The 21292-nt window shown below is 42.7% G+C and overlaps 1 protein-coding gene across 2 annotated transcripts in view; it reads left to right on the top strand.

The window, feature by feature from the left end:
• The window catches only part of FECH (ferrochelatase), a 36273-nt gene extending 15729 nt beyond the window's left edge, over nt 1–20544 (top strand). For both annotated transcript variants that reach the window (XM_080919700.1, XM_080919701.1), the window contains 8 exons: nt 3478–3626; nt 7891–8025; nt 10225–10331; nt 13678–13776; nt 15554–15661; nt 16090–16254; nt 19121–19180; nt 19630–20544. In XM_080919700.1, coding sequence (XP_080775826.1) covers nt 3478–3626; nt 7891–8025; nt 10225–10331; nt 13678–13776; nt 15554–15661; nt 16090–16254; nt 19121–19180; nt 19630–19764 — 958 coding nt within the window. In that variant the 3' untranslated portion in view covers nt 19765–20544. The remainder of the gene's footprint in view (nt 1–3477; nt 3627–7890; nt 8026–10224; nt 10332–13677; nt 13777–15553; nt 15662–16089; nt 16255–19120; nt 19181–19629) is intronic.
• The last annotated feature ends 748 nt before the right edge of the window (nt 20545–21292 follow it).

The following is a 21292-nucleotide window of genomic DNA, read 5'->3' as shown; positions in this document are numbered from 1 at the left end:
TGTCCTTTGAGTAGAGGAAGGCTACTGATTTGATTGAGTTAATTTTATATCCAGCCACTTTTCTGAACTTGTTTATCAGCTGTAGGAGTTCTCTGGTGGAATTTTTGGGGTCACTTATGTACACTTTCATGTCATCTGCAAATAGTGATGTTTTTACTTCTTCCATTCCAATTTGTATCCCTTTGATTTCCTTTTGCTGTCTAATTGCTCTGGCCAGGACTTCTAGTACTATGTTGAATAGGTAGGAGGAGAGTGGGCAGCTTTGTCTAGTTCCTGATGTTAGTGGGATTGCTTCAAGTTTCTCACTGTTAAGTTTGATGTTGGCTATTGGTTTGCTATATATTGCTTTTATTATGTTTAAGTATGGGCCTTGGATTCCTGTTTTTCCCAAGACTTTTAACATGAAGGGGTGTTGAATTTTGTCAAATGCTTTCTCAGCATCTAGTGAGATGACCATGTGTGTTTTTTTTTTTTTTTTTTTTTTTTTTTTTTTTTTTTTTGTTTGAGTTTGTTTATATGGTGTATTATGTTGTTGGATTTCCCTATATTAAACCATCCCTGCATCCCAGGGATGAAGCCTATTTGATCATGGTGAATGATCGTTTTGATGCGTTTTTGGATTCGGTTTGCAAGGATTTTGTTGAATATTTTTGCATCAATGTTCATAAGTGAGATTGGTCTGAAGTTCTCTTTCCTTGTAGGGTCTTTGTGTGGCTTAGGAATGAGGGTTATTGTGGCCTTGAAAATGAGTTAGGTAGTGTTCCATCTGACTCTATTTTGTGGAATAGTTTGGAGAGTATTGGTATTAGGTCGTCAATAAATGTCTGATAGAATTCTGCACTGAACCCATCTGGACCTGGGCTTTTTTTGGTTGGGAGGCTTTTGATGACTGCTTCTATTTCTTTAGGTGTTATGGAATTGTTTAAATGTTTTACCTGGTCCTGGTTTAACTTTAGTATCTGGTATCTGTCTAGGAATTCATCCATTTCCTCCAGATTTTTCAGCTTTGTTGAGTATAGGCTTTTGTAGTAGGATTTGATGATTTCTTGAATTTCCTCAATTTCAGTTGTTATGTCTGCACTTTGTTTTCTGATTTTGTTAATTTGGATACTCTCTCTTTGCCCTCTAGTTAGTCTGACTAAGGTTTTATCAATCTTGTTAATTTTCTCAAAGAACCAGCTCTTGGTTTTGTTGATTCTTTAAATGGTTCTTTTTGTTTCTATTTGGTCAATTTCTGCTCTGAGTTTGATTATTTCTTGCTGTCTACTTCTCTTGGGTGTATCTGCTTCCTTTTGTTCTAGAGTTTTCAACTGTGCTGTCAACTTGCTAGTGTATGCTCTCTCCAGTTTGTTTTTGGAAGCACTCAGAGCTATGAGTTTTCCTCTCAGTGCTGCTTTCATTGCATCCCATAGGTTTGGGTATGTTGTGTTTGCATTTTCATTAAATTCTAGAAAATCCTTAATTTCTTTTTTTATTTCTTCTTTGACCATGCTATCGTTTAATAGAGCATTGTTTAGTTTCCATGTGTATATGGGCTTTTTGTCGTGTTTGTTGTTATTAAAGATCAGCCTTAGACCATGGTGATCTGATAGGATGCATGGGAGTATTTCAATCTTCTTATATCTATTGAGGCTTGTTTTGTGATCGATTATATGGTCAATTTTGAAGAAGGTGCTGTGAGGTGCTGAGAAAAAAGTGTATTCTTCTTTTTCTGGAGTGTTTGGCATTCCGCTGTTTGCTGTAATAGGAGAGCTGGGTTCTGATGTTTCCAGGTTGTCTTGGTTTCCATTGGGTGAGTTCTTTCCCTTTCCTCTTGCCATCTTGTTGTCAGTGATTGGTTCCCATCTCTCCCGTGTACCTGGCCTGCGTCCCTGGATCTCCGCAGTTTTCAGTGGCAAAATCATTACACAGTGTTCTAAAGGCACTTTGAGAGTTAGGAAGGCAGTCTTTGGTACCATTATAGATAAGCCTGCCTTAGCCATAGCACAAAGTGTGGGTGGGTGTTCATATAAAGAAATATATTGCTTTCTGCAATAATGACACATTTTTTGTTTATTTTTTAGATTTTATTTTAAGTGCAGTGGTGGTGTTTCATACTTTAAATCCCAGTAGGAAGATCTCTGTGAAACCAGCATGGTCTTCAGAGGAAGTTCCAGCACTGCCAAAGCTACACAAAGAAACCAACCCTGTCTCAAACTGTTTTTATTGTAAATATTGTGTGTGTGTTTGTGTGTGTGTGTGTGTGTGTGTGTGTGTGTGTGTGTGTATTTGGATACAGAAGCAGAGGAATCCAGAGGAGGTCAGGTCTCTTGGAAGGGAAGATGCAGGTCGCTGTGAGCTGCTCAACATGGTGCTGGGAGCAGAGCTACAGTCCTCTGCTAGAGTAGCACGTGCTCTTAACTGCTCAGCCATCTTCCCAGCCCTGTAGTGAGGTCTTGATGCCCAAGACTTCTGATATTTAATTGCTGAGGCCTTTGTTCTATACAGTGCTTTCTAATCTCTTAACTCCACTGTTGAGAGATGTCTTTTATAATGTGTAACAGCAGTGATAGCAGTTTTAGGAAAGGAAGTATGATAGGAGCTAACTACTATTTTCTAGAGAACTTTCTTAACATCCCACTCAATATATATAGATGCATAAGAAAGTCTTGGTTGCAACTTAAGCTTTATGCTGCTCCACCAAAACCTGTTCCATAACACCAAAGGATAAATTTCTTTTTACATTTTATTTGGTGTGTGTTTGTGTGTGTGTGTGTGTGTGGGTGTATGTGTGTGTGTGTGTGTGTACATATCATGGAGGGACTCACATGGTAGAAGGAGAGAACCAACTCAGCTCAGGCAAGTTGTCCTCTGTCTACCAAGTTTGTTCCAGAGTGTATACACACATGTGCACACACCTGTATGCCCCCACAAATACATACAATCAATAGGAAATATAACAAAAAAAAATGCTTTCAGAATAGTCCTAGGTGCGTCAGGCTTGTTGAAGCAAGAGGCTGAGGAAGCAGTCCCCAGGGCCAGCATGAGCAGCACTATAGTTCCAGGGCAGTCCAAGTAACAAAAAACAAATGGGGCCAGTCCTGGGGCTTCAGTTCAACAGCAAATTCTTTGCCCAGTGCTCTGAGGGCCTGGCCAGTGTCACAGAACCAAACACACCAACAGAAAATAATGTATGCTTCCTGTGCTTTCTCCCCTGATTGTTGTTAGGTTCATATTCAGCATGTAGGATGGTAGCTAGCAGCGTCCAGGTCAGGGATGTGAGGTATCCAGAGTGTGCAGGATAGAACACTCGTGGAGTGCAGGGGTGAACTCTCAGATCCATGCTGGATTGTCAGGGGCCTCACGGCCACATTTCTAACTGCTTGTCTTGTTTGGTTCTCCTTAAATTTTACTCATGTCTTCTTTAGTGAGTAGAACATGTATCTCAAGTTGCAAAGGTGGAATCAAATCCACTCACTTATATGTCCCCTGGTTTAGTAAGCTCGCACCATTCATCGCCAAACGCCGAACCCCCAAAATTCAAGAGCAGTATCGCAGAATTGGAGGTGGATCACCCATCAAGATGTGGACTTCCAAGCAAGGAGAAGGCATGGTGAAGCTGCTGGATGAGCTGTCCCCCGACACAGGTGTGCCCTTCTCACTAATTCTGTGCTCGGCTTGCTAAAATAGAATTTAGAGGATTCCTATAATCCCAGCGCCCAGGGGACAAAGGCAAGAAGATTCTCTGCATGAGCATAGTGTGTGTGTGTAAGAGAGAGGGAGAGAGAATATGTGTAAGAAAGAGGAAAGAGAATGTGTGAGTGTAAGAGAGAGAGGGAGAGAGCATGTGTGTGTGTGTGTGTGTGTTTATGAGAGAGAGTGTGTAAAAGAGAGGATGAGAAAATGTGAGTATGTGGGTATAAGAGAGAGGGGGAGAGGATGTGTGAGTGTGTAAGAGAGAGGGAGAGAACGTGAGTGTGAGTGTGTGTAGGAGAGAGGGAGTGTGTGTGAGTAAGAGAGAGGATGAGAAAATGTGAGTGTGTGGGTATAAGAGGGAGAGAGAATGTGTGTATGTAAGTGTATGTGTGTAAGATGGAGAAAGAACGTGTAGTGTGGATGTAGGAGAGTATGTGACTGTGATGTATACATTGCATGTTTGTAACAGTGGGAGCACCTGTGTGTGGATGGTAAGGGTACATGTGGAAGCCCAAAGTTAAGGTTTGATGTCTTCCTCCATTGCTCTCCTCTTCATATACGGAGGGTGGTCTTTCAGTTTAACTCAGAGCTCACCAATCTAGTGAGTCTAAGCGAGTCAGCTTACCTTGGGATCTCTCCCCTCTGCCTTCTACGTGCTGGGATTGCAGGTGGCCACCTCTCCTGGCCAGCTTTTATGTGTCACTAGATCTGAATTTGAGTCTTCATGCGTGTAGTGTAAGCATTTTATCCACTGATCCATTTTCTTGGTTCTGGTATTAACAAGTACTGATTTGTGAGTTCCTATAAGACATGATTCATGGTCAACTGACTGAATTCTCAAGGCATTGTCCTCTGCCTGTAGAACCTTCAAAAATTACTTCCTGTGTTACAAGTAAACAAACTGAAAAGTCGGCAAGTGTTTCAAAAGGAAATTTAAAGTTCAGTTGAGCTGGGTTGTAAAGAAGAGACAACACTCCAGGCACCTAGGGTAAGACTGTTGTGACCTTTTCTTCTAACTGGATGATTATTAGGTGAGCATTTAGAGAAGTCACTTGCTGTCACTCAGACTGAGGCACTGGGCAGCCTTCAGCCACGCTTGCAGCCAACCACAGCTCCACTGTGAGGCAGGAGTTGCTGCATTGGCCGGGCTCTGATGGCACACATCTGGTAACTTGTGATAACCTCTGCACACACCGAGATATTAAGTGCAAGAGTGAGCTGCAGATGCTGCATTTATTCCCGTCCGAGGCTTGACTGTAGGACACGGGTCCACATAACACATGAGCGCCATGAGTGTCCTGGTTTGCTTCCTGTCATTGTGACACTGTACTGACCTGAAGCCACTTAGGGGAAAGAAGTTTATTTCATTTTACATTTCCGTGTACATCACAGAGGGAAGCTAAAGAAAAAGCTGAGGCAGGGCCTAACGCAGAGACCACGGAGGAGCACTGCTTCCTTGCTGGTTCCTTATGGCTGGCTGGCTCAGCTGGCTTTCTTATGCCATCCAGGACCTCCTGCCCAGGCATGGCACTGTCAGTAGTGAGCTTGCCCTTCCCCATATCAATCATTAGTCAAGAAAATGCCTCACAGACATTCCCACGAACCAACCTGATGGAGCAATCCCTCATGTTACCGTCCCCCTTCCCAGGTGACTCTGGTTTGTGTCAACCTGACAAAACCAGCCAGCATAATGAGAAATACTAAAACTGAAAAAAGTTCTAGCTAAGGCATATGTTCATTGTAACTACATTCTACAGCTTCATATTCAACAAGAGTTCATGATGTTGGGACCCTCAAAGAGAACAGCCCACTAGGCAGCGCTCTCTTAGAAAGTATCACTGAACATCAGCTCGAACATTCTCATCAAGGGACCCAGTTCTCTCCTCCCCCAGCCGACCATCTCACCTAGCAAACTGTTCAGCTGCACTTCTGACCTCTCAGGTTTGCCTCTCACCATTTTTGTGGCTCAGGGGCCTTTCGTTCACAGTTCCTGCACACAGGCCGTAGTGCACCTCTTTACATATGACAGAAAAACGCCGATGTCTCTACCTACCCCTGACTGTTGCCAGCTTATCATGGTAGTGAATTTGGTGTGCAATTTATTTAATGGAGAGAAGAGTTAGAAAGGTTTCTATGTTACTACAGTGTCTGCCCCCCATGAAGAGCCCCATCAGATATCAGGCCTGAGGAAGAAAACAGCCAGGAAAGCCAGAGTGGTGGCCCACACCTTTAATCCCAGCACTTGAGAGTAAAGGCAGGCAGATATCTGTGAGTTCAAGACCAGCCTGGTCTACTCAGTCTATTCCAGGACAGCCAGGACTACATAGAGACCTTGTCTCAAAAACCCAAAACAGACAAAGAACAGTAACAAACCAGACAGGAATGCCTCCTTTCCACCTTTTCACCTTTTTTTCCTCTGGTCCCTGTGAGGAAGCTGTTGGATGTCCAGACTTTCTATGGCTCAGGTTCCCAGGTTTATCTAACAGAGTCCCAGGGAACCTTCCCATTTTCTATCAAAAGTGGTTCCCCACTTACTGTCTGGTCATTTTATTGTAAGGCCATATAATGCAAAGCCAAGAATTTACATGTGGGCAGGTTCCGACATTCATTTTCCTCTGCTTATGTCAGCCATCAAAGGATCAGAGTACTCACTTTGTACTTGAAGTTGCTGGGAAGGTGGCCTTTTAATCTAGTGACTGAGCATTCTGTTCTCTAGAGATTTATTTTTAAAATATCCAGGACTCACTACAGTTTGGGGCTAAGCTCAGTGGCTTGCATGATAAGTCATTAAATCACTCAATGTGGCATAAAATTGTCTTTTCTCCTCTGTTTGGTCTGTCATTTGCCCATATATTTACCTACGCTTCTACCCATTGATTCCTGTACCTGTGTCTTTCATCCATCCATCCATCCAGCCTCCAGGTCTATGTGCTCACTGAACATATGGCAGTTACGCACGGGAAGAATATGAGCACATTGCATATACCCTCCACAGAGCCAGCTTGCCTGACCACGTTCACTCAGGCAGCAGAGTCGCCTCCCTTGGGAGCCACCTTTTGTTTCTCTGGACCTTGAAGGCTCTCCTTGGGTTCCTAGCCCTTAGTGGGCCTTGGTACTCGTGACCCTTTGGCAAGTCACTATCCCCTTAGTGACTCTACTTCTGGGGAGAGACATGAACAAACATCTCCTCCAGATAGGAAACAGATAGAGCAAAGTATGGATAAACTGGTGAACCAGTGAGTTTTACTGAGCTTATTACAGGGACAGTATTGCCTCTGATGCAGCTGCGTCACCAAAGCCCACCACAGCATGTGACCTGGAGCCCACTGCACAGCCAGCAGCCATCTCCACAGGCTGGACATCTTTTCCTCTTCCAGGCAACTTAGCTGTTCTTTGTCTCTTGTAGACATGTGTGCTACTCTCTGCTTCCTCCAGACTGCAGGGCTTATCTGAGAGTGATGCTCAGAAGCCCTGAGCTTGCTCTGGATTACGCTGACTTCAGACTCCAGTGTCCTGCCGCAGACACTTGAGTACTCTGATCGGGCTCACTTCTACAATGCCCCAGCAGCCCTCGTTTGTTTGTTTGGTTTGGTTTTGAGATGTGTTCTATCAATGTAGCTCAGGCTGGCCTTGAACTTATAGCCCCAGCTTGCCTTAATTTGGCCTTGTGTTCTTGCTTTCTGAGTGTTGGAGGTTACAGGCATGTGCCACTTTGCTCACTGAAGACAGTACATGTCAAAAATGAGTACTACATTTTAAAAAACGAAATGGAGTCTCACTGGGTAGCATGAAACCTGCTATATAGAGCAGGCTGTCCTCAAACTCACAGAGATCCCCCTCCTGAGGCTAGGATTAAAGGCTCTGCCACCACACCCAGCTAGATACTAGTTTTGGGTTCCTTCCCCCTCTCTTTTCTTCAGTCTCTTTATGCCTAATGAGGACGGAGAATTAAGAACAAATGTTTGCATTTCAAAGATGATCATGTTAACAAAAGGTAGGCAGCTAGGACTGCTGATCTCAGAGAATGACCAAGTGGCCCTGTGCCTGCTAAAGGACGGACAAGATGCCAGGGCTGTCCTAACTTGCTCACCATATCAGCATTGTAGAAAATTAGGTTAGTCGTTTATTGTTCTGGCCATTACACTATGTTTGGTGACTCTGAGGAATCTATATAAAGATTAATCCCTTCTCCTTTCCGCTTGTGCTTCCTAATAGCACCTCACAAATACTATATTGGATTCCGGTACGTCCATCCCTTGACAGAAGAGGCAATTGAAGAGATGGAGAGAGATGGAGTAGAAAGGGCCATTGCTTTCACACAGTACCCTCAGTATAGCTGCTCCACCACAGGTAAGCACATATCGAAGGCGGCTTTCCCTCGCAGAGTTAGCCCAGGAGTTGCTTTGAAACTGCACGCTTCGTGTGCTGCTGGAATCGTTGGCCAAATGGTGGGTGGTGGATGTGCTTGGTTACTACTTGAATACAGTTGGTTAACAGATCACTTTCTAGGTTTGTATCATAAGCTTATTTTTATGTCTACCCTAAAATTTTTATTAAGGGAAAAGGGAATGGCTCCTTTCATTTTGAAAGCAGAAGTGTCTGTGTGATACAGAAAATACTATTTTTATTTATGTGTTAATTTAAAAATCTATCCTAGCCAGGTGTGGTGGCTCACACCTCTAATCCTAGGCAGAGGCAGGCAGATCTCTATGAGCTTGAGGCCAGCCTGATCAACTTAATGAGTTCTTGGACAGCCAAGGCCATATAAGAAGACCCCATCTCAAAAACAAGTAAACCCAACAACAAACAAAAACAGCAACAACAATAAGAACCAATGTGAGGCGATGTGTGTTGGGGGAGGGGGAAGGGAGAGCCATCTGTTAAAATGCCTAGTTTTTCACATGCATTGAATTGTGATTTACTTTGGGAATCTACAGTTTTAAAATAACTGGTAACATATTATTGGAGAATGAGTCAGATCTTAGTATTTTCAAGGTCTATTTTTATCTTGCTTTGCAAAATGTCCCTTAACATACAGATAGATGTCTGTTCGCAAAAGTATGTAAGTTAAAAGTCATTATTTGTGTGGCAGCAGATGCTCGCTTTAGCTCGCTGGTGGTCGGAGCTCAGGGCACACTGCTGTCCTCTAAGCATCTGGACTTCTGAGCTATAAACGTTTCAGGAACTACATTTGTTTCTTTGAGGCCAATAATCTCCTTTGCTACTTTGTCTTTTAAACGGAGTCTATGAATTTCTCATGGCAACTTCCTCATTTGCATTTCCCCTTCTTAACTACTTCTTCTGTAGTATGTTCTCCACAGACACGAGGGAGCTAACGTGGCTCCCAGAAGCCCTTCTGCCCATCAGAAAACCATGCCCACGTGATCAGGGAGGTCTGCTATGTGAAGATCATGGGGCACTTTGAATTCTACTGGAGATTATTTTGACCCCCAAGCTTGTATTCTCTTACTTCATTATATTCTTCTACTCACTGAAATTGAACCCATTGATTTTTTTAAATACAAGTTGAATCTTAGCCTGAGCTAAAGTATATCTGTGCCCCAAGTAAGCTTTTTAAACTGGCAACTTAACTGATTTCTATGACAAAAACCCAGGAAACTGATGTGGGGCACAGACATGTTGGAACTTGATCTGTTTAGGACTGAATAAGAGGGTCCTGTCAGGATTGGTTTCATAGGCCTTAGGGTCTGACCCCCGTGCCAGCTTCCCCAGGCCAGGGAAAAGCCGTGACTTCAGTCTGCCAACCCACTTCTGGACTTTGGGTTGTCATTTTCACCTTTCATTTAGAACACAATTTTTGTTAGGTTACTTGGTAGAGTGGAGTGTTTACTTACTTTACTCCAGGGAATGATACATTTAGTAAAAGTTGATTAAATACAGGGTCTCTCGACCCCTCAATAGGCTGTTTGTTCTATGAGGACATCTTTAGAAAGGGTGGTTCTAACGCTTTCATTTGAACATGAGAAATAATTAACTTATAATATTGAGTGAAAATATCCAAACTGCTCCAATATAGACTAATGCACAATCTAACACAGAAACTTGGTGAAATGAAGCAGTTCTAAAGGAAAATAGCAGAACGTGGCCCCACTAGGATAAAGCAGAGCAGTATCCACATGCTGGGATAACAGCCCACTTCTGTCTCTCCCCACCCCCCACACTGCATGTAATGAGGCCGATTCTGCCCATAATAGGAGCGTTTTCTTCACGTGCTCTCAGTTGTAGGACTGGGGCCTTGCAAGTCCACAATAGCTTATGTCGCATAGGCTCACGGCCCGCACATTTCTCGGTAGAAATGGCCTTAGTAATCTTTGAAGGTCTGTTGAAATTGATTGTTCTTTAGTGATCTTCATTTGCAGGGTTGTTAAATCTATATGCATTTTAGAGTGTTGAAAAGGTTGTAATTAGACTGGCTTTCTGTATAGACGCAGCTGCCCACTTTGAACTCACAATTATTGCCTTTGCTAGTCCGAGTTGTATTTTCACTGCAGTCAAGTGCATCTACTAAATGGCTCCCTTGTATTTCAGGCAGCAGCTTAAATGCCATTTACAGGTACTATAACGAGGTGGGACGGAAGCCCACCATGAAGTGGAGCACAATCGACAGGTGGCCCACGCATCCCCTCCTCATCCAGGTGTGTATGCCCATGGCAGCCTCCGTCCGCACAGCATCCAGCGCCATTCAGCTTGGCTCTGTTGGAGATGCCCACTGAGCCCGTTTTCTCCTGCTCAAATTGCATGCTGGGAATTAAAACCACATCATTAGACTTTTCACTTTTCGTGAAAAATGACAGTACATTTGAAGGTTAAAATGACCAGACTCTTTTCTTTCTTCAGATTATACTTTAGTACTGCAGTTAGATTTTGAGTTTGTATTTTGCAGCAGCTAGAAGAGCATTAAGGATTATATCGATTTCCACTAACTTACATGTCTAGATTGAATGATCAACAAATTACTTAAATCCTATATTTTTAAGTCTTTTAAAAACATCAAAGGATTAAGAAAGCGAAGATAGTGTATAGGTACGTGTTTGGAAACATGAAAGTAAACATTCTAATGGGTAAGTTTTATAGATCGAAAGAAATTTTTCATTTCTTGTGTACACTTACCTTTGTAATATTCTGTCAGTGGGTATTTTATTTTAGAAGAATCAGTTAAATTATGCTGTCAGTGGGTACTTTTATTTTAGAAGTATCAGTTAAAATGACAATTCTAAAACCATTAGCTTTAAATTGGTACTACCTTATTTAAAAAAAAAAACAACATGAGAGTGAAGTTGGTTTTAAAAACAAATCAAGATCAATTTGGATAGGGTTTTGAGTCTGTAGGAATTTTTGTTTTTGATTTATTTTAAGTTGAGATATATGAAGTGGTTTGGATTTATTTTATATACTCTGTTCATTCTGTGATCTTTGGCAAATATCTGCACTTAAACATGTGACCACTAGATGGCAGTAGACGGCATTAAAATCAGGCTGGCTTCCCCAGAGTGATGTCCTGTGGGCAGGGAAGGGGTTAACACTTGTGTAGGCGTAAAAGAGGTCCCCTAGGAATGGGTGTCGCTGTGGGCTGTCGCTGTGGGCTGCGTGTGTCCAGCGTTCATCGTTCTCCTGGGTTCAGCCAGGGTAGCAGGAGCGCCTAAGGCCCGGAATGCTGCTATTGAAGCCGTGGCCGGGAAGGAGGGGTATTGCAGGTCTGAGCTGACATGTGGCACAGGAACTAGGGATCTGCACAGCATCTGCCTGCCCTGATCGCGGGAGTAATTAGATTTGCATTAAAATTCAGCCCTTTGAAAGGGGGGAAGCAGAAAGATGGAAAGGTCTCTTAACCGAGGAAGTCTCTGTTCATGAAATGAAAGGGAATTTTAGAGGCATTTATCTGCCCTCCTGGCTGGTGTGATTGAAGGCTCTGAGAGGCCTTGCTGCTTTCATTGTGCACAGGGGCTGTGCAGGAAAATCCTGCAGATGGGTCTTAGGTGATTTAAGTAGCACTTCTGTTTGCCCATGCCGCTTGAGTTTTGAAGATGGCTTAGTGACTCTTGCAAACCCTGAGGAATTGTGTTCTTACTTGCAATTTTACAAGCTGGGGAAAGAAAAGAGGTGGGGAGGAGGCAATCCCCTAAAACTCTTACATAGACTCAACTAAAAACTAGGGCCTTAAATCTTATATTTCTGCATGTTATCAGTACTGGACTCAAAATTGTCACATTTATAACCATTTCTCTAATCTGCTATTTATCTCGCTTTTGGAGTAGTTGCAGTAAATGTGTATTCCAGGGTCTCACATAAACTTTGCAGTGGCTTCTTTATGTAGGCTATTCTCTAAAAATCATCCTTTCTGAGCAGTCTTGCTTCCTAAACATTATGAACACTATAGAAATATAGCTTTTGTTTGTATCAAATGCTATCACACAACAAGATGAGGGGGAAGGGAGAAGGAGAAAGAGAACCCCAGATACCTTCTCTAAGTTTCATTTTCTTCATTAGGGCATTTGCTTACAAAAACTTCTGAATAAGTTCTTTAATTTTTATTTGGAAATTATTCTGACATGCAAAATTGTTACAAGATTATTAGTTAAAAGGATAATGAATGTGTCCGGAGAGCTGGCCCTTTGGTTAGGACCACATACCACTGCTCTGGCTGAGTTCCCAGGAGCCAGCTCCAGTGGCTCACAACTGCTGTAGCTCAGCTCCGGGGACCCGATGTGTCCTCTGGGCCCCGTGGGCACCTTCACTCGTATGGACATAACCCAATTGGTAGCTCACAACCCTTAGTAACTTTAGTCTTAGGGGATCTGATGGGCTCTGGCTTCTGTGTGTGCACATATGTGTATACACATTGTGCACAGCCATACATGCAGACAAAACACCCCCACACACAAAATAAGTAAAGTCTTTAAAAAGGTGCAATAAACTGGCATCTGTTCTTACCCGTATTGATGTGTTTGTCTCACTTGACCCATCAATTACGTGCTCTGTGTATATATGTCTGTGTCTGTACATATATTGTTTCTGAGCTACTTGAGAACACACACACACACAACCTTAAGATCAGGGGTGTATTCTTAATGTAACTACAATAGAAAATGCTGCAGAAGTTTATTTTAACACTGATAACAACTTCTGTCTGATTCCCAGCCCAGCCATATTCCAGTTTATCAGTTGGCCCATTCCTGTCCTTTGCCTTGTATTTCCTTATAAGCCAGACGACAAAGAATGATTCAAGTGTGAGATGAAAGAAAGGCTCTTCAGATCTGGTGTTTCAGCACCTACCCGTGAGAATCAGCAAGTGCCAACTAGAAGCGGGAGGGAGCTGGTCTGGCGGGCAGAGGTTGGAAAGCAGCAGGGCCCGGATTCTAGTCCACATGTACACATATGGCCAGCTATCCCTCACATCAGCCACAGCCTTCCCCTGTGTTTAATGGGGCTGCCCAGCTCATCATCTGTCATTAGGAAGTGTGTGAGAAGGAGTGCTGTGGTGCAGACCCTGGACATAAGAAAGATGTCATAAAAATAGAAGAGTATTTTCTTATTTCTCTCCTATTTCTGGCTAATGTATTTTAATGTGATAGGGCCTGAAAGCCAAAGTAAGGGAGGTTTAGAAAGACCCTGTAAGCTGTTTTCCTGCTAACAGAGCAAATGTGAGGTCTTAAAACAACCTCTCCTTCCCATCTGGGTTTCCTTTCCATCTGGAAGTGTGCCCTGCTCTTCCCGAGGGGAAGCGGCTCCTCCGCGTTCATTTGCAGAGAGCCATTAGTGAGCTTTAGAAGTTTCCCATCAAATTCCCCAGGCCCCTGAAACCATTGCGAGCCATTTCGAAGCAGAGAGACTGTGCTGTGCTTTTTTTTTTTTTAAAAAGAGGTAGGGTTCCAGATTTTGAAGATTGTGCTAAGGTTGTCAGTACAGCTCTCATTTCTCGGATCCTTCTTCGTTCTTTGTTCTCTTCTCACCACCCTCTTCCCATTCTTGGGGTTCCCACAGTGCTTTGCAGACCACATTCTGAAAGAGCTGGACCATTTCCCAAAGGAGAAGAGAAGCGAGGTGGTCATTCTGTTTTCTGCCCACTCCCTGCCGATGTCTGTAAGTAAGAGCACGTTATTAGCGGTAGAGGACCCACTTTCTGGATGTGTAAAGTGGACCCGGCTCCATTCTTTCCTCGGCTCAGTGCAAGCATGGATTCTAAACTCCCAGCCTTAGCTTGCTCATAAACTCCCTTCCTAAAGCCTCCCAGCAATCAATTCAACGCACAGTATCACAAATAGATCTCTTATTAATAGCCTTCTTTAAAACGATAACTGGGAGATTCATTCAGATATTAGGGTTTCTAACAAATGCATCAGCTAAAAGAAGCAGGCTTTTGCCTGCTCTGTGGAAGAAATACAATGTGCAGTTTTCCTGTACGCAACTGTGCAGCCAGCTTTGCTCACACTGAGCCCTAACTCTGGTCCTCAAGACTTATCAGAAGCCTGTGCCTTCTAGGAAGCCTGCAAGGTTTCTGATTTGCTAAGACAAGGGACCACAGCTTGGCCAGAAAATATACAACATACAGTGTGTGATCTTTAGTTCATCATGTTATACCAGTTTGTCCACAAAACATCACCTCCTTCATGCAGGTCCCCAACAACTGGAGCAGGGCCTATTTCTGAGCCTGATGCCTGCCTGTGGATCCCAAGTCCCTAAATGGGAGAAGATATGCTTAGTCCCAAAATTAGTTGATGTGTGGCGTTGGTGTATGTGGGGTGTTAGTGGGGGATGACACCAAGAGGGCGGCTTCCCCTCAGAGAAGGGGAAGGTGAAATGGGTGGTCCTGGGAGGAGAGGAAGGGGTGATTTGAAGTTGTAAAGTGAATAAATAAATAAATTAAAAAAAAAAACAAAATTGAAAATTCAAGCCACACGTGGAGAATTATTCAATCATATAAATCTGACAAAAGTTTATATCCAGAATATGTTGTTAAAATTACTTCTGTGTGTAAATTATAAAATGAAAAATCAATGGGAACATGAAAAAAATGTCACCCTTCTGCACTACAGTGGTTGTGTCTCAGGAAACGCAGAAATATCAGGCTTGTGTGCTGTATGATATTTGAAAGGTCTTGGCCACAATCCCCAGTTCCGTTTTCTCAGAACTAGCATCCCATCCTGAGAATTCTGTTTTCCTAGCCACAGAGGTGGAAGATTCCATTTTCTTAGGTGTGATCAGTCTGAAACACACGATTGATGGAACCAGCCAGCCTCAGGTGGAGGATGCTGGTGGTCACCAGAGTCAAGCCCTGTGCAGCTCACCTGGAAAAAGCGGCCACTACGTTGGTAGGGATGGCTTTAGGGATAAGGTCCTCCCATTGGGAGCCCTCCTGTTCTGTTCCAGTGGGATGATGTCTTCTTTCTGGTGTCATGCAAGCCCTTTCCGAGGGTCCATGCAGAGAGGGCAGGCGGATATTTACACTGGGACATCCCAGAGCTGTGATAGTGGCTTCTTCCTGAAGTAGTGATTGTTACCGGGCCAGAGGCCACCTTTATTTCTTTATCTCTTCTACATTCGTGCTTTAGTGCTCCTTTGGCCTCTAGCAATGTCATAGAACATTGTCTTAGTATTTCTTTTCATCACTGTGGTATTGGGTGCTTGCCGTACACATCAAATGTGGGGATGGGGTAGACAGGTGAAGCCTGTATCCCTGTACAGTAACAGGAAAAGATAATGAAAGTCTGGAGCCAAGGACCTTTTCTACCAATTGTCACTAGTTTGAAGAGAGCAAAGGAGGGGCCTAGCCCACATTCATCTTCTGCCTGCACAGCCAGTGGTGCTTGACATCCTTCACGTTGTTGGTGGCTGCGTTATTATTTTGTGTCTACTGCAGGTTGTCAACAGAGGGGACCCCTATCCCCAAGAGGTAGGAGCCACTGTCCACAAAGTCATGGAAAAGCTGGGTTACCCAAACCCTTACCGACTGGTTTGGCAGTCCAAGGTAGGTAGCTTGCATGTTTTCAGGCCAGCATCTCTTGAGAACATGTGTTTTATCCCTTACCTATAAATGAGGATTTGGATGCTTCCATGCCAGCCAGCTTTTCTGTATGTTGACTGCTCACAGTGGGCAGAAAGAACTCTGTCAGAGCAAGCAGACAGAAGGGGACATGGACAACTGGTAGAGCAGTGTCAGTCCCTATCTGACTTTTAGCTTTAATGAAAGAAGGGGCTTATTTGTATCATCAGGTCAGGCCAGCTATGGAAGGATTCTGGCTTCAGTATAAAAATGGTGAAACCTGTTCAAGGAGTGTAAGAGCGGCTCTCACCAGGATGGGCAGATGTGGGTGTGCCCCAGCATGTGTTGAGGCCTGATAATAGTATGTTGTTGATGTGTCAGCTGATTTTTTTGGTGGTCCTTCTTTCTCATAGGTTGGTCCAGTGCCCTGGTTGGGCCCTCAGACAGATGAAGCTATCAAAGGGCTTTGTGAGCGGGGGAGGAAGAATATCCTCTTGGTTCCAATAGCGTTTACCAGCGATCACATTGAGACACTTTATGAACTGGATATTGAATACTCTCAAGTGTTAGCTCAGAAGGTAAGTGTACCCATATGGTTTCTTAGTTCCATCATGGTTTCGTTTAAAAGGACATTTTTTTTCTGCGACTATCAAACTATACCATTGAAAAAAAGGACTGTTTATGAGGCTGGGTGTGGTGGTAGTGGAAGGCAAAGGCAAACAGATATTAAGGAGTTCAAGGCCAGCCTGGTCTACTTAGTGAGTTCTATGTTAGCCAGGGCCACACAGAGAGACCCTGTCTCAGAAAAAAAAAAAAAAGCAAACAAAAAGAGGGGAAAGAGAGAGAGAGAAGGGAAGATGGACAAACTTTTAGTGTGTTTGTATGTATTGTGTAGTCCTCATTTTGAATAGTACTTTATAAATTAATTCTACATCAGCAGTAGAGAGGACATTTATGTCTTTATTAAACCATGTTGCCCAGTATCACTGAAACTAATACTTGTTCAGTGTGAGTTACTGTGCCATCTAAAGGTGAAATCTTTAGTGAAAAGGACTTGTGTTCTCACTAATTCTGGGGGAAAATGTTTATCGGTCTATAATTCACTCTTTCCACTTAGTGCAGTTCTTGGACTGTTGCTGTTTCTGGTTGGGTCTGTGGCATAGGCGTCTTTGACATTTCAGAGGAACATAGAATAAACACAGAGGCAGTGTGTGTTGTGATTCTCTTGACCTCTTCCGTGCACTCACTTAATTAGCTGTTTGCTAACAAGTTGTGATCAATCTGACGATTGAAATAACAAATACCACTGTTGGCATAAGATGGATGTGACTTGTCACTCAGGGTGAAGAAAAACTGTTGCTCACCTGTCTTGTAGCTTCTGAGAGCTAGCCTGAAACCTTCACTGCTGTGTTTCTGTGTTTGGAAGCACAGGGACCCAGGAAGTCCTTTCCTCACTCTCATCTTGGATGAGAGCTCATGGCCTTCCCATCTGTGGCCTGTGGAAGTCTGGCTCCACAGAAACCTGCTCCCATTCTGGGACTGGATGTTGGTGAGGGGTGGGTGGAGAGTGGGTAGGGTCGGAACTGGAACCAGTTGTCAGATATTAGTGTTTATGCCAGTCACCAGTCAAACATTAGTATGTTAAGGGGAGCCTATAGTTTCTAATCATTAGGAATTAAGTTGCAACTGGCAAAAATAAGGTCTCATTGTTGCTGTTGGGTTTCATTTATAGGTAACTCTGTATGCCCACCATGACTTTGGCTAATTTTAAATATACTAAAGACACTTCAGTAATAATAATAAGACTTAATTAGTGTAGGGTGTTTGAAAATAAGTTTTTTCTCTATGTTGAATGATAGTTTCCTTTCATTTGTATTATAAATGGAGACTATTAGTAACCAAGAGGATTATTAGTGATTAATAAATGGATCCTTGTAGGGAATAAAGAAAACATGCAACTATCATTATTTTGATATGAAAATACAGCATGCTTAAAACAAATAACTTTAACAGTTTAAAAAATGTTTGGCTCCAAAATAGAAATGACATTTTGCCTTTTGCTGATAAAGATAATAAAGTTCTCAGATAATACCAAAGGGTGCCATGTCAAGAGTGGGTCACACTACTACTCAAAGAGGACGTCTGTTAATGTTTTCATAAAACACCTCCCTTTTCCCTCAATGTGTCTACATTAGTAATAGGCTTTCCTGCGTGTAACAAATGATATCTTATCCACACCGTTTTGGGATCCCCATTTTCCTTTCTTAAATACATATCTTGGGTACATGTGAGTAAATATGATCAAATGCCTGTAACTGTTTCTAGTAAATCCTTGATTAATAGTCAGTGGACTTTTTTTAAATGTTTACTATCATACTGCATGACTAAATCCTTTTGTTTTTCCAATAATGTTCTGTGGACAGGTTTGTGGCTCTTGCGTCTTCCTAGCCTGCCTGCCCTGCTGATCACTAACACACTGATTCTGCTGCCATGGGCACTTTGTGGATTTGGGTTTTTTATTATTTTTTAAGTAGAACCTCCATGTTGAGGTCTAGGTGTTTGCTGAATACCAATGGGTTTCCCGTGTGGGCTTCTCCTGTAAATGTCAATCTAGAAGGTAAAGCAACTAACTATGTATGTCTCAGTGTGGATGGGAAAGAGACTGAGAAAGAGCCACAGAGCAAATCATACATAGTTCTCTATTGTCTGGGCATAATTAGCTGGGTTTTTTGTTTGTTTGTTTGTTTTTTTGTTTTGTTTTTTTTTTAAAGCAGGGGAAAAGAATGATGCTGAACAATACTCAGATTTTCCCCCCCTATGGAAGTTTATTTTAAAATCTAATTCTACAATGGATCCAATTTAAAACCGATATGTTTTATAGTTCATAAATTAATTTCCTTCATTTTAGCACTTATATGGGATTAAAGTAAATAGGAAATTTTACTTAATTGCTGTAACATTTACTTAGATGAGTTTGCAAGGCCTGCATTAGAGAAAGGAAAGGGGGCAGAGGGATGTGGGCTTGGTTAGCTCCCAAGGCCCATCCAGCATGGTCTGCGTGCATGGAACTGTGGGAAGGACAGGGCCAAGGCAACACAGAACCAAAAGAGCAGGTTCTAGAGCCTGGTCAGTCTGTCCATCAGACATGACCATGACCGTCCGTCATTCAGGAGCTGCCTGCGAACATCACAGTCAGGCTGAGTTGCATATGTGTGTGTGAGCATGTGTGTGTGTTTGTGTGTGTGTGTGTGTGTGTGTGTGTGTATGTGTGTATTCTTTTTTTCTCTCTCTTTTAAAGTACTTTTTTATTGGATATTCTCTGTATTTACATTTCAGGTGATGTGCATTTATTCTTTTGTGGTACTTAATGTCTTTAAAATAAGAAAGGAAAGGAAAGAAAAATAAAATGTATCTGTGTTTTCTTCCCATTCTCATTTGATTCAGTGTGGAGCAGAAAACATCAGAAGAGCGGAGTCTCTTAATGGAAATCCATTGTTCTCCAAGGTACCGTGGTGTTACAACCATTTTAGTAGAACACAGCGCAGAGCAGTCCTTTGAGGAACTCCTGCAGAATATTGGTTTTCTCACATATTAGTACATTTGGAGTTCCAATTAATTACAAAACTAAGAGCGAATTCCTTCTCTGCTCCTCCTTTCTCCTGCAGGTATCCCCAGCCTCCTCAGTTTGCCCACCTACAGCTGCCTGATTTGAAGTCAGCTTCTCAGTGAACAGCTGTGGTGGGTGGGGTAAGAGGATCCATTTCCCAAAGTCTCTGTTTTAACGTTGCTTGAGCTGACGATGCCCAGAACGGGCAATGTTTTACACTTCCATTCAGCTCGGTCTAAAAGAAACCTCCATCTGGAGTAATCATCCCCAGGACAAGCTGAGGGTGTGTAGGCAGGGCAGGCCCCCAGACTTCTCGCCTCAGGTGACTCTGCTGTGTGTCTTGCAGGCCCTTGCTGATCTGGTGCACTCCCACATCCAGTCAAACAAGCTGTGCTCCACACAGTTGAGTCTGAGCTGTCCGCTCTGTGTAAATCCTGTCTGCAGGAAGACTAAATCCTTCTTCACCAGCCAACAGCTGTGACCCTGCCTGAGGACCCGTGGGATTGGCAGATGTACAGCCTCCAGACGCCTCCAGTGGGGATGATGGGGACAGAAGCCACATTTGTCTGGGCACAGACTATGATTTCTCCCTGCCTATGTTTTGTTTTATTTTATTTTATTTCTTGCTTCCCTGTGTAGGCCAAACTGGCCTCCAGTGTGCCTCCTGCTCCCATTTCCTGAGTGCTAGCATCACAGACATACAAAATTGTGTTTCTTGGAGAATGGGCTCAATTCTTACTGAGGTTTCTATTTTTATATACACATACAGTGAACACTTACAACCCTTTCTGGGGTCCATTTTCGAAGGTAGAATATCTGTCTACTGGGACATCCCAGGGATGAATTTTACATTTTTATCTTATGAGAAACAGACAGATTAGTATGGTGTGTCTCCTCAGTGCTACCATCAGTGACTGAGAAGTTTATAGTCTTGTAATAGAGCCATAGTTTAAGTGAATATGGTGAATTTATGAAATATAAGGCTGAGTGCATAGCTTAGGGTTGCGTGCTTACCCTGCGAGGCTCCTGCTTTGACCTCCAGCACTAAACACAAGCATTATGTTACCCACTCTTTCCCTAAGTCCATGGGTGCGTCAGAGTGCAACCTGGCTCTGGGTCTGTGGGAACTGCTGCCTCCGTTGACTGGCTGCTGTGGTGTCTGTGGAAGAGTCTCATCTTCCTCCCTGGAACCCGAGACAAGTGTGTATCAAGAGTGCTGAGATTCTCCAGGCGCATAGGCTAATAAACATGTGGAAGCTCAGTCCCTGCTGTCTATGCCTTAATTCGAGTCCACGGTGCCTCAGGGAAGGGGACTCTGTCTTCTTCCTGTCTCCAAGGACAGTACCACCAGGAAATACTACTGATGGATTTGGGCTTGTCTCCTCCGGGGCCAAAGAACCTTCCAACACTGTCGAGATCTTGGCTGAGTGCTTATTTTATAAAGTTGACTGTGTCTGATAGCCTTGAATTTTCTTCATGAATAAGTTTTTATTATAAAAATTATATGGTCATAGACTAGGCCATGTGTAAAACACAGAGAAATAACTAATGTAATAATTATTTTTTTCTAATCTTTTCCTGCATGTGTGTTTATACACATATATATACACACAGATACATATATATACACATTCATATACATACATACATACATTTATATACACATACATATGTATACACACAAAGACATATATACACACATACATATATATACATACACATATATATATGTACACACATATATACATTTATATAATCTTCAACATATTTCATCATACTTGGTCTCCTTTCCCCTTATAACTAATTCTTGCCTGAATTTGTAATGGAAAGTTATTTTAAAAATGTAAAAACTATATCAAAGCAGAATCTGATCTTCGATATTTGGATTTAAATAGATTTGAAAGTCTTTGGGATCCTTGAAGGATTTGTAATAATCACTTTGTCTAAAACTTTGTTCTTCAAACCAAACATTTCTTTGAGTCCCCCCACCCATAGAAGAACAGCTCCTA

Source organism: Micromys minutus (genome assembly GCF_963924665.1).
Source record: "Micromys minutus genome assembly, chromosome: 8".
NCBI lineage: Eukaryota > Metazoa > Chordata > Mammalia > Rodentia > Muridae > Micromys > Micromys minutus.
The sequence above is the reverse complement of the archived record's forward strand: the minus strand, read 5'-3'. Positions and strand labels throughout refer to the sequence as shown.